Raw genomic sequence first — 16452 nt, forward strand, 5'->3', positions numbered from 1 at the left:
GCAGCAGTGGGAGTTGTTCTGTGTTAACTGGGATGTAACAAACTGCTCCATGTGGCAGTGCTGGGAAGGAGGAGTTTTGCAGTGGCAAGTGCAACCAACTGCTAATTAAAAAGAAAAAGCATGCTCCTGTAACTAGCAGGGCAAATACACTGAAAAGTTTGCACAATAAAACAATGCTTCTTTCTGACAAGTTCCTGAGCTCCAGTTCCTGTTGTCATTCAAGTGACTTTTTGTCTATGTTAAAAGTGCAGAGAAATAGCAGTGTGAATGTAAAACCTGTTCAGGCTGTGAAGATGAGCTATGGCATTACAGCACCTGGAAAAGAGGCCATTTCTGAGCTGTGAAGTACATCCTTAGTGTAATGGAGTCATGGAGGTACTGCAGTAATGTAATTACAGTGTAATTACTTAAATGCTTGCAGTAACAGGGTAGTGAGCATCTTTGGGTGCAAACCAGAATGCCAGATACCTGAGTGCATCCTTTGCTACCTGAGCTAGCAGAGCAAAAGGTTTGAAATAGGGTTTGAAATACCTTTATGAGGATCCGTGACTGCATGCTGGCCTTCTGATCTTGAGCCTTTAAACTGGGAATTCCTGAGCTGGAGATGCAGGTCAAGGTTTTACTTTTTGTCATCTTCCCTGTCTTCCTTTCCATGCTCCTCTGTGCCAGCCCTCAGCTCCTGCTGTCGCAGTATGATTCAGCCAATGGCCGCTCCAAGGAGCCACAGCTCTGGGTACCACTTGTGCTGTGAAAGCCTTACAGCCTCCCCTGCTGCCAGTCACCCTGAGCATTCATACCTGAGGACAGCTCAGCCGCCCTGGCAGGGCTTAGATTCAAGCAGATGCTTTCTTTGTCATTACAGCTTAGCAAAGAAAACTCAGTTCCTCTGCCTTCCCACTCTATTCTTTCTTCCCCCACCGTATCAGAACCATCGTTGTCTAATTGTAAAGCAGTTCACGCAAAGGACAGGTGAATCTTAATTTTCATCTCTTGATGTCATAATTCTTGAAGTAAAATTACTGACACAGATCTCGCCCCATTCATTTGCTAAGTGTTTACTAAGGTTTGTTTTCCCTGCCATATCAGCCCACCGAAGATTCAGACTTCTGTTTCTCCCTTCCGTGAAAGCACTACCAGTGGCTTTTCCCCTCCGTGAGGCACAGCTCCCGCAGCAGGCTCTTCTCCACAGCAGTCAACGTGCAAACTCCATTTTTGCTCCCCTGCGGTTTGCAAGTCAGGCACTGCTGAGCTGCGTCCACACGGTGGAGCCCCTTGCCCGCCTCTCTCCCTTACACCCCAGCTTCAGGCTTTCTTTCCTGCTGAATACCAAATTCCAGCCTTCCTCCTCTCTTCTTCATTTTCTGCCAGTCATTGCAAAGTCTTAAATAGACTGTGAGCATAGCCCTACTTGAGAAACTGCTCCTTTTAACAACTTTGTTCTGTGACAAACTGCCATCTTACAGCTGCAGCCTCCTCTGGGACTTCTGTTCGTTGCTCTATACATCACCAACAATTAAAACAGAAGCTGTAAGCAACAGAGACTCAGTTTTTAAGGTGATCCAAGTCTTGCTGCCACCCAGCACAACTGTTTTGCACACCAGTAAATCATACTAGCAGACTCTTGAATCCAGAGTAAAGCAAAGTCATTATTCATTTGTTTCACTTAAAAAAAAAAACATGGTTCATTAAAACAGTTTTAATGAAAAAATAAAGTTCTGAATTAAACTATAATTATATATGGCTGAAAGTGATGAACTAAATGGAGATGTTACTTTTTTTCTCTCTGCTGATACTGTAATGTGCTGGACTTGTCAGACACCATCTATTGGGATAAATCTGAAAAGGTAACAGAACAAGAGTCAGTCACATTGATTAGTATTTAACCTCTGGGAAAAAGAGGCAGTTTGCTTGGCCGTTTAACACTTAAAACTTCAGAACACATTCCAGGAGGTCCAGTTGAATTGCAGACACGCTGTAAACAAAGATGCCAGTGCTCAGAGCAGGTCCAGCCCTCGCAGTTTGCAACCAGGATCTTCCAAAGCCTTTCTGTTTGCAGAGTGAAATGGCAGCATTAGAGAACTTTGGTTGTATTTCTGGCTGCAAACAGCAGTCAGGCAGCCATAAGGGCAAGTCTTTGGCAAACTCCTCGGCGGCTGCACTTAGCCTCTGGAAGGCAGCATACCACAGTCACAGTCTAAGTTTTAGCAGAAGCTGGAGCTGGTTTTCAGAACCTACAGTCAGTTGTTACGGTGTGGCGGGGTGGGATTTGTATGCAGAACCAAGGCTGAAGAGCAGTTGCACGGCGTGCAGCTCCATCGTCCCGACACAGCCGTGCCCACATCCCACACCGGAGCCCCGGGGCGCCGCAGTGCTGAGCTGCCTGCACCGAGCTTTGGCAGCCTGGCGTTCGGCGTTCGACTGCGCGTGCGAAGACCTGCTGCTCACCAGGGCGCCGCGCTCAGGTAAGGCAGTGGTCTGACGGCCCTGTCTGCAGCGACGCCACGCGTCCGTAGCAGCACAGCTGGTCTCACATAAGCTCCAGTGCCAGCCAATGACTCTCCTCATCTCACGGGACAGAGAACACATTCATCAGGTGTAACTTCAGAGAAATGTCTCAAAATCATAAACCTAAGTTGCACAATGCATACAGCTTGCTCTGTTTGGTCACTGAGGGACAATGCCTCCATCTTGGTGGCCTCGCAAACAAGCCTGGACTCCCTGCACTCTCTTGTCCTTCCCAGCACCAGATGAATCTTTGTTACACTTCACCTTGCTAGCTGCATAGCCTGCACTTGTGGGTTTTTTTTTTATGTGTAATTAGCAGCCAACAGGTTAAAGAATTTGGTTTTCTGATTACAAGTCTGGTCTCAAAAAATAAACCGCAGAAACAAAGTCAACTCAGCTGTAGTACTGATGGAAATGATCAAATCTCGAACCAGACTGGCCAGGTTCTACATTTACTACAGCCTCTTTTACAGTCCACGCTTGAATTCTGGGCTGAGAAAAGAGAGAATCGTCATCTTAAAACAGCACCTTAGAGTTTAACAAAGGGCCAGGACACAGAGCAAATGGTTTTCCCCCCAAACACATTTGAGCCAATCATGCAGAACAAAGTCACAAAAAATCACCGTTAAGAGACTTCTAAGAAATCTGATGTCAACTAATTGCCAGCGCTGCCTGTCCAAAGAAAGGAGCCTTCTTTCTCTACACGCACCGCTCCCCCAGAGCAGGGTGAAGTCCTGTCATGACACAGCGCCAAATCACTGCACTCACCTCCTGCCCGGCCCGTGGAAGAGGAGGCAGATCACGCAGAGGTTGGTATGCATTCACACTCACTCCTACAGAGCCTTAGAATATCTAAGATCGATATATACGGACAAATGGGCAGGTATAATAATACATTAAAATTAAAACACGGGGCCATTTACTTTTCAGACTCTTCACACAGATTCCCTCCTCCTCCTCCCTCCTCAGAGGATGAGTTTTCTAGCACAGAGAAGGTTTGCAGTTTCCCAAGGGGATGAGAAAAAACTCGTGGCAAAGATATTATACATTCCCAAAACATCGTCCAACTCATAGTTGTAACTGGACAAAACCCCACCGAACCCAGAGAGCTTAATTTGTCTCTTGAGCTAATTGGTATCTAGCGGCAGTTTTGACCAGTCTGCTTCTTCCACCCCGGCCATCCACGACTCGGCAGTACCTCATCCCTGTACCGCAGGCAGGCTGGGCAGCCCTTGGCCTGGGAGCAGCAGTTCGGGGGACTCTGCCCGGCCCCCAGCCGGTGTCTGTGCTTGGCACGGCTCACCTGGCGCCCGAGCAGCGCAGCAGCACGCGCCTCCTCGCTTAGTCCAGAAAGCGCCTGCGCGAGCCCGTCCGGGAGCGGTTCGAGCGGCGAATGTCAAACTTGGAGTCCCGGCACTTCTGGCATATGTAGACCTCTGGGACGTTGGACTTGCGGATCTTGGCGCAGGAGAGGTGGATCCAGGTGTGGCACTCGTTGCACTCGATCATCGGCCGCCCGGCAAAAGGCTTCATGCAGAAGCAAGTGACCAGGTCCCAGGAGTCGTCATCTGGAAGGAAAAGCGGCAAGTTGCGTTTTTACCTCCTGATGGCTCACCAGCGTCTTTTGCCTGCACTGGGAACTCTTTTCCTTCTGATCTAAATTAACTCCCTGCCTCCCAAAGACAGGTGCTTTGCTGATTTTTCCAGGTCCTACAAGGAACCAATATGCAAGCTCTTGTCGGGAAAATACTCTTGTATGGGAACTACTGAGTCACAGCCTGAACCTCTGATTGATCACCTGAAGTGAGCCATGAGCCAGCCAGAGGAGCACAGGTGAAGGCAATTCAGCTGTGCTGCCAGAAGGGGTGGAGCCAGGCTGCACCCCTCCTAGACCTATTGAAGAGCTGGCTGCCAGTGGGGAAGGATCTCTGCTGGAGATCCCCTCTATTGGTGTTTTGTGGTGAGCCCAGCCTAAGGGTAAGCGCCTTCCATTTATTCTCTTTTGTTATCATTGTCCACTTTGCCTACCTCTCTTGATTATATTGTGATTGTAACATCTTGATATCCATTGATCATACAACTCTCAACGGCACAAAAGAGGCTGTATTCTGGGAGAGAACACCAAGCTGCCTCTTAAGGTCCCAGTAGTTCAGAACCTCGCCCCTCCCCCAAAGAACACCTACTAATTGGTTCTGAATTCTCCTTGCACTACAAGTACTAGAAATCAGTGGCAGCACCATTGCTTCCACACGGCATCTCTCAAGCCACCCCGGCAGCCAAACCACCTACCCGAATCCACCATGATGTCCTCATCATCACCGGTGCCATCCTCGTCCCGGAAGACGACCTGCTTGCCCTGCCGAATGACCGTTCGTTTGCCCACACTCTGGATCTCCACCGCCTGCTCGCCCGTCCCTGTGGGGTAGGTGACGCTGGAGGCCGTGTCAGAGTCCCAGACTGAGCAGTGCTCAGCCACAGACTGAGGGTCACCCTCAGACGAGGGGCTCATTGGTGTCTCTGTGTAAGAGTCCTCCGCCTCCAGCTCCAGCAGCTTCTCCTCATAGTCTTCCTCTGCAGACACCTCTGTTTCCCTTCTCTTCAGCTTTTTCTTCTTTCTGATTTTATCGATCTGCTTTCGCTCCGGCAGGAAGTTGCCGGGCTTTGCCCGCTGGAACAGGGAACTGTAAGGCTTTGCTCGCTTCAGCTGGCTGAAGTTTTTTCTGTTCTTGGCAGGAAGGGAAACCGAGGAGGGGATGTCATTGAAGCGGGGGTCCCAGCTATCGCTGTCAATGGTGCCACCGGTGCTGTTGGGAGGGCTGGGGCTGTTCCTCAGCGGCGTTTCCTAGAAAAACACACAGCGGCGTTATTTCCAAGCTGACTTACAGGAGGTGCTGCAGTGCTGGTATCGCACCCCTCCCCCTCCGGGGTTGTGCTTCACACCCGGGTTCAGCCCCGATCCCTTCCCGCATCCCGAGCCGCAACTCCCAGCCCAGCACAGCCCCGGCGAGCGGCCGGGATCGGGCCCAGAGGAGGGCACGAGGCAGTGCTGGGAGCACAGGGACCGAGGCGCCCACCCGCTGCCGCCCTCACCTCCTGCGGGTAGGGGATGTATCCGGCGTAGGCCAGGACAAAGGTGCAGAACTTGTTGAAGTCTTCCACGGTGCGGTGCCTCCGGGAGGTGGGGGAGAAGTCCTGCGGGGGAGGGAGGAAGGGATGAAGCGGGAGGGAGGGAGGGAGGGGTCAGCGCGGCCGCCTCCGCCGCGGGGCCGGGCCGGGCGCAGAGCCGGGAGGCCCCGCTCCCCGCTGCCGGGAGCCGCCCCGCCTCCCCCCCACCTTCTCCCCGGTACCGCTCCCGGTACCCGCCGCCCCCCCCCTCGCAACCGCTTCTCCCCGGAGCCGCTCCCCGGAACCCGCCGACCTCGCGCTGCCGGGAGCCGCCCCCCCCCCGCGCCCCTTTTCCTCCCGGTACCGATGCCGCCCCACATGTCCCCCCAGCCCCCCTCATCGCCCCAGCGCGGTTGCCGGAGCCGCTCCCGCCCGGAGCCCCGCCCGCCGCCGCCGCTCCCCGCGCGAAGCCCCACCCCCACCGCCCGCGGCGGCACCGGGCACTGCCGCGCCGCCCCCCCGCGACCCCCGGCCCCGGTCCCGCAGCCTGACCGCCACTCCCAGCCCCACGGCCGCCCTCGCAGCGGGAGGCGGAGAGAAGAAGGGGGGGGGGGGGGGAAGCACCGCCGGCCGCCGCCGCCATTCCCGTCCCCCCTACCGCCCCCACTCCGGCTCCCGGTCCGAGGACGCTCCGCGCTCGAGTGGCACAAGATGGCCCCAGGCCGGCAAAGGGAAGCGGGCAGCGGCGGGCACCGGCGGCGGGAGACGCCCCCCGGGAACGCGGCTCACCTCCGGGGCGAACGGGGAGGCGCAGGAGTCGGAGTCCATAGCCCGGCGCGGCGCGGAGGGAGGGCGAGCGGCGGGCGCGGGCGCGGAGCGGCAGGGGCGGCCGGGCGGCACCGACACCCGCGAACCGCTCGGTACCGGCGGGAGGCGGCGAAGGGGCGGGCGCTCGCGCGAGGACCGCCGGGAACAGTAGTCCGACCGCGCGGGGAGCGCCGGGAGGCGCGGGGAGAGCGTGCGCAGTGCGGGCCGCGGGGAGCGCCGGGAGCGGAGCTGCGGGAATGTGCGAGAGGGGCGGCGCCGCGGGGCGGAGCGGCGCCGAGAAGCGCGGGGGCGCGAGGTGAGCGCGGGTGCTGCGGGGCTCCGGGAGGCGCGGGGGTTTCGGCGGCGCTGGGGCGGCGCTGCCGGCGCTCGGAACGGGCCGCCCGCGCCCTTCGGTTCTTTGTGGGGCGGCCGGGCCGGGGCCGCGGGGTTCGGGATCCGCCTCTCTCGGCTCGGCTCTGGGGCCGGGCTCGGCGGGCGACGCCGCCGTGTGCGGCTCTCCGAGCCCCGAGAAGCGCCGTGCGGAGCTCCGGCCCGGCGGTGCCGATCCGCGCGGTTCCCCGGGCCGCCCGCTCCTCCCGCCCGGTGCCGTTACGCTGCTGCGGGGCGGTTCGGGGCCGCGCGGCTCCCGTTTCGGTGAGGCCGTCCCGAGGGGCTCGGAGCTCCGCCGCCTCCCATCGCTCCGGGCGCCGTCGCCGTGCCCCGGCCGTGCTTTCTCGTGTAGCGCGGTTCTGTTTGGTGGCCGGCAGCGCTTTGCCGAGCGCCGTGCGGGTCGGGGCTTCGGCTCTGCGATGACCGCCCGCAGCAGAAGCTTTGCGGGAACTCGCTCTGCGCGCGGCCCGCGCGTGTGACGGACGGCCGTTATCCGACGGGAGCGCAGCGCCGTTCCCGGTGCTCCGGCGGTCCCCGAGTTGCCCGGTTGTCGTGTCAGCGCTCGGAGCTGCCGGCGGGGCCCCGGAGCGCCCACGTGGGCGATTTGCTGCTGTGGACCCGGCAGCCCCGAGGAGCGGGCGAAGCTCCCCGCTGGGCGCAGACCTGCAGGCGACGGCCGGGCCGAGGTGCGGCGCTCCCGGAGCGATTCGGTGTGCGAAGTTACCAGCTCAGCCTGCGTGCGGAGCTCGTGGGATCCCTTAATCCCGTGAAACTTAAACACGGGCTTCTTAAAATATAATTAGCCTAAGCTGGGAAGACTGCTGGCAGCGCCAACGCGTTATGCAACTGCAGCTCCTCTGTGTCAGGGCAGGAGGATGTTTCCGAGCCCTGTTTAGTTCATCCGTTTCCTGGCCGTAGGACGTTTCTCCTTGTGCTGACCTACCTGCTCGTTTCTTTTCTCCCCCTCCCGCCAGCTGCTCGCAGTGCTGAACCCCGGTGTCCCTTCGGGCTGCGACTCGGCGTGCGCCCTCGTCCAGACACGGCATGGCAACCAGCGCGGGTGGCGGCGGGACGGCGGCGGCGGCGGGAGAACCGGCACACGCGGTGTCGCTGCTGCGGGGGCTGAGCGCGCTGCGGGCGGAGCGGAGCCTGCTGGACGTGACGGTGGTGGCGGGCGGGCGGGAATTCGGGGCTCACCGCGCCGTCCTGGCCGCGGCCTCCGGCTATTTTCGCGCCATGTTCGGCGGGGCGCTGCGGGAGGCGCGGGCGGAGCGGGTGCGGCTGCATGGCGTGGAGCCCGAGTGCCTGTCGCGCCTCCTCGACTTCGCCTACACCGGCCGCGTGGGCGGGCTGGGCCCCGACATCGCCGAGCGCCTGCTGCGTGCCGCCGACCTGCTGCAGTTCCCCGCCGTCAAGGAGGCGTGCGGTGCCTGGCTGGCGCGCCAGCTGGAGCCCGCCAACGCGCTGGACATGCAGGACTTCGCCGAGGCCTTCGCCTGCCCCGCGCTGGCAGCCGCCGCGCACCGCTTCATCCTGCGGCATGTGAGCGAGTTGGGCGCCCAGCTGGAGCGCCTGCCACTGCCGCGTCTCCTCTCCTACCTGCGTGACGACGGGCTCTGCGTCCCCAAAGAAGAGGCCGCTTTCCAGCTGGCACTGCGCTGGGTGCACGCCGACCCCGCCGCCCGCGCCCCGCTGCTGCCCCAGCTCCTGGCGCACGTTCGCCTGCCCTTCGTGCGTCGCTTCTACCTGTTGGCCCACGTGGAGGGCGAGCCGCTGGTGGCCCGCTGCCCGCCTTGCCTGCGCCTCCTCCAGGAGGCCCGCGACTTCCAGGCTGCCCGCCTCGACCGCCACGACCGTGGGCCCTGCGCCCGCATGCGGCCCCGGCCTTCCACCGGCCTCGCCGAGATCCTCGTCCTCGTCGGTGGCTGCGACCGCGACTGCGATGAGCTCGTCACCGTGGACTGCTACAACCCGCGCACCGGGCACTGGCGCTACCTGGCTGAGTTCCCTGAGCACCTGGGTGGGGGCTACAGCGTCGCTGCCCTGGGCAATGACATCTACGTCACCGGTAAGGCGCTGGGGGCGGGCGGGGAGCAGCTCTGCTCCTGCAGCAGGCCGGGTGCTGGCAGGCGTTCTGAGTCCCCCACGGGGCATCGTGCGGGCCTTTTCCAGGAAATGAGTAACTCAGCCATGGGAGCCCACTTCCCACACGGCGCCCACCTCCTGTGCTGCTTTCATTCCTTTCTTGAGAACATTTCTGCTCCTGTAGGTGGAGAAGCAGCCGGGCTGGCTGGCTGATGCTGCACGCAGGGCAGGAGCAGCACGTGATCGAGAGCAGCCTGTGCATCTCTGTTTTAACGTTTGTTCTGGGTCATAAACGGATGTTCAGGTAGGAGGCTGGTAGGAAAGGCAGCTGCATCTTTGAGTAGGGCTTAACAAGGGCAGGCAAAAGTGTGAATTGGGAGAGCTTGTATGAAAACCTCAGTGTTGAGACTCCCATTGAAAATACTGGGGTGATTGCTGTGAGAATTGGCTTTCAGTAGAGGAGCGAAGAATCTGAAACTCTGCTCCAGCACAGCATGGCTGGAGCCTGCAGAGGAGCAGAGACTCCTGGAGGTGGTGCTGGGTGAGGATTTAGCAGCTGATCTCAATCTGGGAGGTATTTGGTTGTGACTAATACTTCTGAGTATGCAGACAAGTCACAGAACTCGCGCTGGGGAAACTTTCTAACTGTTTGCTCTGGACGATATGAGTGACTTGAGAGGGGTTTTGGATTTCTGGCTGCAAAACAAGTGTTTGGGTTCAGAGCCTGCGAATTACAAGCCTGGCAGAGACAGAAGCATGTTGGAAGGCTCTGGGAGCAGTGGGCCTCTGTGCAGATGAGGCACTGAGGAGTGGCAGCAGTGTGTGTGAGTCAGTGTCTCCCTCGGCACACACCCTGCCTCCTGACGGTCTGCTGGGGCCGTCATTACCTCTTCAGAGGTGACACAGATGTGTAACTTGGTGCCTAATCCACATATAGGTACCTTTTTGAGCTAAATCCCTGTGCTCAGAGTGGCAGTCCTGTGTTTGTCGCAGGAGTGTGGGATGTGCTGTTAAAGATTTGAAGTGCAGGTGGAGTGGAGTTGAACAGAGAACGGCTCGTTCTCTGCTTTTAGCAGGAAACAAAGCTTAGATTTTCAAGGCAGCAGTGTGAAAAGGAAGATTAGTTTGTATTAATGCCTTTACATCCCTTCCGGAGCAATTGCAGGCAGATCTGGGGGTGCTCTCTGCTGAGAACCCTGCGCTTCAGCCAGGCTGCTGCCACTGGAGGTGGTTCTGTGTAACATCAGTGTCACTGCTCGGGCGGCAGGGAGGGCTGGGAGGGCTCCATGCTGCTAACAGCAGCAGCGCCTTGGCGCCTGGGTGCTGGTGAATGTTAATCTCTGCTGTGTCACAGCAGCTTCTGGAGAGAAGCAGAGGAACTGCGAAATGGAAAAGACAGTGATTGTTTGGAACAAAGGAGGATATTGTTTTGAATCATTGCTGAATACGCGCTGGGAATGCCATGGGAGAATTCCTCCTTGGCTTACTGGGAATCTGGGTCAGAAATAGCGCAGAAAGTTTGGTAGCATCTTCTCACTTCTGGTCTCCTATCTGTGTGCACAGTGCGTGGCTCTGCGGGGCAGAAATGTGTGTGGATATTGAGGAGGTGTAGCTGGAAGCCACGATAGAGTCCAGTTCAGAGCCGTGCCCTCTCCTCTGTCACCACAGAGCGCTTTCCTTCCAGGGAATGTTTTTCGTGAATCAGCACTCTTAAATGCTTTGTGTTGTGCTGCAGGGGGATCGGATGGATCGAGGCTGTACGACTGTGTCTGGAGATACAACTCCAGCGTGAACGAGTGGACAGAGGTGTCCCCAATGCTGAGAGCCAGAGAATACCACAGCTCTACGGTGCTGGACGGCCTGCTGTACGTTATCGCCTCCGACAGCACAGAGCGCTACGACCACTCGGTGGACAGCTGGGAGGCCCTGCAGCCCATGCTGTACCCCATGGACAACTGCTCCACCACCTCGTGCCGTGGCAAGCTGTTTGCCATCGGCTCTCTGTCTGGCAAGGAGACCATGGTGATGCAGTGCTACGACCCTGACAGCGACCTCTGGTCCCTGGTGAACTGCGGCCACCTGCCTCCCTGGTCCTTCGCCCCAAAGACCGTGACTCTGAACGGCCTCATGTACTTCATAAGGTGAGCAGTGGCAGCAGTTTCTCCCCATCTCCCTGCTTCTGCGCGAGGTGAGCCGAGGGTTTTCCCTGGGAAAGCCTTTGGGTCTTAGGAGTGGCCACGTGGGAGCACTGTGTCACGAAGGCAAGGCAGTGCTTCCTCTGCTCTGCAAACTACCACGCTTCTTCCTTTTAGCTCTGTCACAACTAAACCTCAAGGACATATGTTTGAAGTCCTGTAAAAATATCTGAATTTTAAAGCTAGGGCTGGGAAATAGCCAGGGTTACAAATCAGGCTGACGTTGGCAGTTGTGCTTGGAATAGACTTCTCAGTTTTCTTGGCTTCTGGTTCAGTCCCCCTTGTTGCTATAAATAAGTGAGTAAGCTCCAAGAAAACGTTGAACTGTGGCATAGCAGAGGACACCCTCTGTCTCAGCAGAGGTAGGAGGAATGAAGACGAGCTGATTGGTCACTATTTTTAAGCACCTTCCCAATTTGGGATGTAATTACCTTTCTGAAGCCATCCCGGCAGAGGCAGCAGCTCTTTGTTCTGAACCATTTTGAGGAGGAAAGGTTTTTAGAAAAGCATCCTCAGGATTTAAAATATGCCCATGTAAAGGATGTTTGGGTCTTGTTTTCTGCTGTACGTCAGATCTTGGATACTTCCTATAAAGAATTTGCAACTATAGGCCAGTAGGCTCAAGAAGGGAAGCATGCAACTCCTGAAGTCAGTTCTGTTAAATAAAGAATTGGGTGCATGAAATTGAAAGAGCACAATTTCAGAGGCTGAATGCATGTAAAAGGAAATTCAGATTGATCAGCCATTGAAGAATAAAAGATTTTCTTCTTTGCCATAGCCTGTGAAGTCTGTTGTAACTGAACTGTCTTGGGCTGACTGGCAGTGCTTTTCTGTCTGCCCTGACCTTGTCCTTCTTGCATTCTTGTGTCAGCAATGAGCATTTCTGCCTTACAAACATCTCTCACCTGTTGCTGTCGCGTCTCACAGTGGTGAGTGGCTGTAAGAAGCCTTGGGGGATTGTGCTGCCTGTCAGCTCTTCTGTTACAGTTCTCTGGCCTGTCTAAATTTGGCGTGGCAAAAAACTCCAGCAGTAGGGATCTCATTGCTTCTAAATGCATAGAGGTTTAAGTCTCTTCAGAACAGTGCTGATTTTTCTTTGAGACTCTTAAGTGTTTGGCACCGAAGCCAATAAAATACGGGCTGACAAATGTTAGTCTGTGAACACGCCTACCATATATGCAAACTGAAAACAGTCTGGGTTTGAGAAAGCCCTCAGGATTGCCTCCATGTTGTCTTTTGTACCTCCTAGGTGGTATCCTAAAGCTCAGTGTACATCAGGAAGTGCATAAAGTGTTGCTTTGCCCAGGGAGAAGCTGAGAAGGGCCATTCGGGCTCTTTCAGTGTAGGTTACTAGCACTGAGAATTAGGGCAGTGCTACTTGAGTGTTGTCTCTGCTGGCATGTTTTGTGTGTAGAGGTGCAGCACGGAGTTCTAGGGGTTTCCTGGGGTTGAACTTTACTGCTGCTATCTGAGAAGTCCATGCTGGAGACTGGGCTTTGCTTTGAGACCGGAGCCTTCATACAGCAGCCCTCTGGTCTTCAATTTATGTGGCAGGGCTGGAGGAAAGGTGCTCCAGGAAAGGTGCGTTGCAGGCCATGGCTCAGGCTGTTCAGATGTGGGCTTCACAAGGCAGAAGGTTTTGACAACACAGAAAAGTAATTTTGTGTTTTTTCCTGCAGGGATGACTCAGCTGAAGTGGATGTTTACAATCCAGTGAAGAACGAATGGGATAAAATCCCTGCCATGCTTCAGGTAGGATGCTCACCACCCTGCTGGATGCTTATCTGTGCTCATAATGGGGTTAAATTACCTTTGGAAAGCAGTGTTCTGGTTAGATGATAGCCCTTGAGCACAGAATGCATTCAGATGTATCACAGTTACCTGGACGGAAAAGTTTCTGATGAGAGGTGCTGGCAGTGCAGCAGGGCACGCGTGGCCGTGGGGGCAGCAGCAGCTTCAGTGCCACGCAGGGAGCAGCAGCTGCCGACGTGTCCGAGTGGGCAGGAGACCTCCCTGGTTGGGCAATACCTGCCCTTCTAACTGTGCTGCTTATTTAATCTTACTTTGTAGGTCCACGTTGGGGGCAGTGTGGCTGTGCTGGGAGGGAAGCTCTACGTCTCCGGTGGCTACGACAACACCTTTGAGCTCTCGGATGTCCTGGAAGCTTACGACCCCGAGACACGAACGTGGAGCATAGCAGGGCGGCTCCCCGAGCCCATCTTCTGGCACGGCAGCGTCAGCATATTCCGACAGTTCATGCCAGAAACCACACAGGAGGATGACAGCATCACGCTGGACAACACCATCAACCTGAACAGGCAGCGCCCGAACCTTCACCACCAGAACCTGAATGAGCTGCGTTAGCAGGGCAGCGTGCCGTCCCTGCCTCAATGCGAGTTCGTTGCCCACAACCGGTGTTGCTCTGAGAGAAGGCAGAGGCAAACTGGAGCCTGGAAGCAAAAATGTACTGATTAGTACAGGGAGTAAAAATGGAGTGTTTGAAATGCTGTTGTAGAAACCTAGCTGGCAGAACACGAGGCCTTTGGGTGCAGCGTTCCTCAGCCCTTTTCTTTGGAGGCCGAAGGTGCAGTGATACTCACAGAGAAGGTCTGAGAAGTGAACTCTGCAGAAAATGGCTGTGTGAAGCACCACTTAAGCACCACAGCTTACAGCTTTCGGGCAGACGCCCTTCACCTGGAGCTCCTTCACTTTGCAACGCTTTGTTTGTCACGTAATTCCTTTCTTCAATCTCTGCCGATGGGGAAAAAGAAAAGGAGCAGAAGGAAAACAGGCAGGACCAAAGCCCTCAGGAGGAGGGTTCTGCTCGGTAGGACTGGGGTCTGGACTCCCCTCCTCTGCTGTATGCTTTAGAGGAAGGCAGGCCTCTTGGATCTCTTCCTCTGTGCAGTTAGAGGGGACGAGATGTCTCTACAAGAAGCTGAATGAGAGGCTGCTGTGAGGCTGCAGCCCTTCGTCCGTCGTGTCACCGCAGTCCCTGGCTTTGTTCAATGCCTTCTGGAAGAACACGTGTCTGCGCAGCAGGGATCTCCGAGGGGCTGGGTTGTGAAGCTTGACCTTTCCTGTTGTCTGAACTTCAGTTCTTTGTGTGTTCTGCTGTTTTTTAAGTTGTGGCATTTAAACTTTTGCAGGTATTTGTTTTCCTACCCTTCTTAGAATGGCACTTTTGTTTTTCCTAATAAGAAACACCTTTATTTATTTTTTAATCACATTCTCACAACTAGGTTGCCTTCGTTTGTGATCACCTGCACCGTTCCTTAAAGGGAAAGAGAAAAGTGCCTGCCTTGGCTGGCTTGTGGAGCGCCGGGGCCCTTAGGGAGGAGCCTTTCTGCTTTCCCATTTTGACAGAGCTTGCTGGTATCAGGCTGCTCGGCTTGTAGAACACGCCTGGGCAGCTCGTTCTTCTGACCAGGGCTCTTTGCTGACAGTCCTTTTACATCAAGCTCTTGGCACGTGTGCAGGGTCAGGCAGATAGGCCCTGTGCAGCAAGGGCACGCTCTTGTCCGCTGCTGTAAAGGAACCGGGTGGAAGTTGTACTGTTTTAGAAGGCTTATCTGGAAAGGTAAGCACAGCTTCCTTAGATTTGCTGCAGACTTGTGGAAAAAATAAGCTAGTGGTGTTTAGACACCATGATGCAGAAATGCATTAACTGGTGTGAAGGAACCTACTGAACCTCTGGAGAGTCCTTGTGCCTGTCTCGTCTTCAGTTTGCAGAGGCTCTTGGACTTGGAGTAATTGCAAAATGCTGCTGGCATCATTTGGCTGAGTTGTAGGAGGTAGTGAGAGTGCTGCAGAGTGCAAGGTAGTTATTTAGGGTTTTCTTTTGTTGTTGTTTTGGTCTGTGTAAGATATGCCTTTATACTTGCTCAAGTGACCTAGCTAGCTTGAATTGTATTTCCTCTGTATACCTTCAGCTGAAGAAAAGCTGCTTGCAGTTGACTTGTGGAATGTTTCTCAAACAAGCAAACAGTTACAATGGCTCATCTGAAAATGAGCACTACGCCTTCAGGAAAAGTGAACTGTAACAGTGGCTGAAACGGTGGCTGGATTGGTTTTCTTTTTCATTCTGGTTCTTAACCAAGGGGTAAAAAGTGAATTTGAGCTTGATTCAGAAATGGAAAGCTCCTCTGTACCCTCTGGCTTGCCACCACATTGAGTACATCAGAACTATCTCCATAAAATCGACGCGTTCACAGCTTTAAAACACCCGTTTTGCCTTGGATGCTGTTTTATGCTGGGCCGTGAGACTCGAGAAAGCTGTTCATCAGGCTGGGCTGTGCTCGAGGCTGGAAGCTTGGACCGTGCCTTGAAGCCGCCGTGCACAGAGGAAGCGCGGCTGGGACGCAGCGGGGCCTCGTGGCTCAGCGCCCTGCTGCCATCGGTGCACGCAGTGCAAAGCTGCTGCTGCCGGGAGCAGCCCTGCGCCCTGCACCCCGCTGTGCTGAGCTGAGCACGGCCAGAGCTGTGCATGCTGCACACGGATGTGGCAGTGCTGAGCTCCAAGCATCCTGCATACACCACTCCTCATTCTGTAGTGCTCACTGCTGCATCTGCCACCCGCAAATTCACAACCGGTCCGACTGTTAGGGGGCTGTATTTATTTTTTGTAAAATCCATTGTGTCCAAATCTTTGCGTCCTGTTTGAATACCATCCTTTGAAACAAAGGCATTTTACATTTACAGATGATGTATTTTTATTCTCATAGTTTGTTTTTAAGTTTACTTGCAACGGTCAAGTTAAATAAAAGATGTTACATTACGTCTGCATTCCTTTTGATGCGAAAATCACCACAATTAAGCTTTCACTGACGTTTCTCAGTCCAGGCCTGAGCTGCATTTAACCCAGAGGGCTGCCTTCCAGGTGAGTGCTAGAAGGAAAAGGGTTGTGGGTGTGATGTGTGCACCCAGTCTGATGTGTGATGCTTCCCTGGATCCTGTTATTTCAAATATTTCAACTTCAACTCCCCACATCTGACAACAGGAGCTTAAGGGATGGCTGTGCTCCTGTCTTTCAAGCTGAGTAACAGCTAAATGAGTTCAGTGGGGGAGAAGGTAAGAGGACACACCATGCCTTTAATGTAGTAAAGAAACAGTAATGGGCAGCAGAAGCTTAACGAAACCACAAGGCATAGATTTAATTGAGGAAAGGGTCGTTTCAGCACGTGTTTAAGGAAAGGGACAGCGTCACACTCTTCTGGAAGAGCTTGAATCATCAGCATAAAACTAATGGAGCAAGGTAGGAGCTAGCACTGGAGCTACAGGTGAGCTAGCCTTCCCTTCCAGCCACAGTTGAGAGCTCGTTAAAAACAATCCACAGTATTACACGTATGGAGTCATCAATCACATC

General features: G+C 55.1%; 2 protein-coding genes across 2 annotated transcripts; one reads left to right on the top strand and one right to left on the bottom strand.

Moving 5' to 3' along the window:
- Positions 1–7: 7 nt before the first annotated feature.
- PHF13 (PHD finger protein 13) lies at positions 8–6528 on the bottom strand. The gene is made up of 4 exons (XM_048967837.1): positions 6400–6528; positions 5596–5697; positions 4795–5347; positions 8–4073 (listed from the first exon to the last, which is right to left on the bottom strand). The coding sequence occupies exons 1-4, from the start codon at positions 6436–6438 to the stop codon at positions 3847–3849; spliced, it is 921 nt and encodes a 306-aa protein (XP_048823794.1). The 5' UTR covers positions 6439–6528; the 3' UTR covers positions 8–3846.
- Positions 6529–6627: 99 nt separating this feature from the next.
- Positions 6628–16361, top strand: KLHL21 (kelch like family member 21). The gene is made up of 5 exons (XM_048967834.1): positions 6628–6733; positions 7782–8875; positions 10628–11033; positions 12767–12839; positions 13158–16361. Exons 2-5 carry the CDS (start codon positions 7852–7854, stop codon positions 13449–13451), a joined length of 1797 nt encoding a protein of 598 aa, XP_048823791.1. The 5' UTR covers positions 6628–6733; positions 7782–7851; the 3' UTR covers positions 13452–16361.
- Positions 16362–16452: the final 91 nt, after the last annotated feature.

Source organism: Lagopus muta, chromosome 21, assembly GCF_023343835.1.
Source record: "Lagopus muta isolate bLagMut1 chromosome 21, bLagMut1 primary, whole genome shotgun sequence".
NCBI lineage: Eukaryota > Metazoa > Chordata > Aves > Galliformes > Phasianidae > Lagopus > Lagopus muta.

What these genes read in the sequence shown, in the direction of transcription:
- PHF13 (XM_048967837.1), bottom strand. Translation starts at nt 6,438, where the DNA reads ATGGACTCCGACTCCTGCGCCTCCCCGTTCGCCCCGGAG. An exon ending in CCTCCCCGTTCGCCCCGGAG is followed by an intron (nt 5,698 to 6,399) that starts GTGAGCCGCGTT and finishes CCTCCCCCGCAG; the next exon opens with GACTTCTCCCCCACCTCCCG. An exon ending in GGACATCATGGTGGATTCGG is followed by an intron (nt 4,074 to 4,794) that starts GTAGGTGGTTTG and finishes TTTTCCTTCCAG; the next exon opens with ATGACGACTCCTGGGACCTG.
- KLHL21 (XM_048967834.1), top strand. Translation starts at nt 7,852, where the DNA reads ATGGCAACCAGCGCGGGTGGCGGCGGGACGGCGGCGGCGGCGGGAGAA. An exon ending in GGCCTCATGTACTTCATAAG is followed by an intron (nt 11,034 to 12,766) that starts GTGAGCAGTGGC and finishes TTTTTCCTGCAG; the next exon opens with GGATGACTCAGCTGAAGTGG. An exon ending in AAATCCCTGCCATGCTTCAG is followed by an intron (nt 12,840 to 13,157) that starts GTAGGATGCTCA and finishes CTTACTTTGTAG; the next exon opens with GTCCACGTTGGGGGCAGTGT.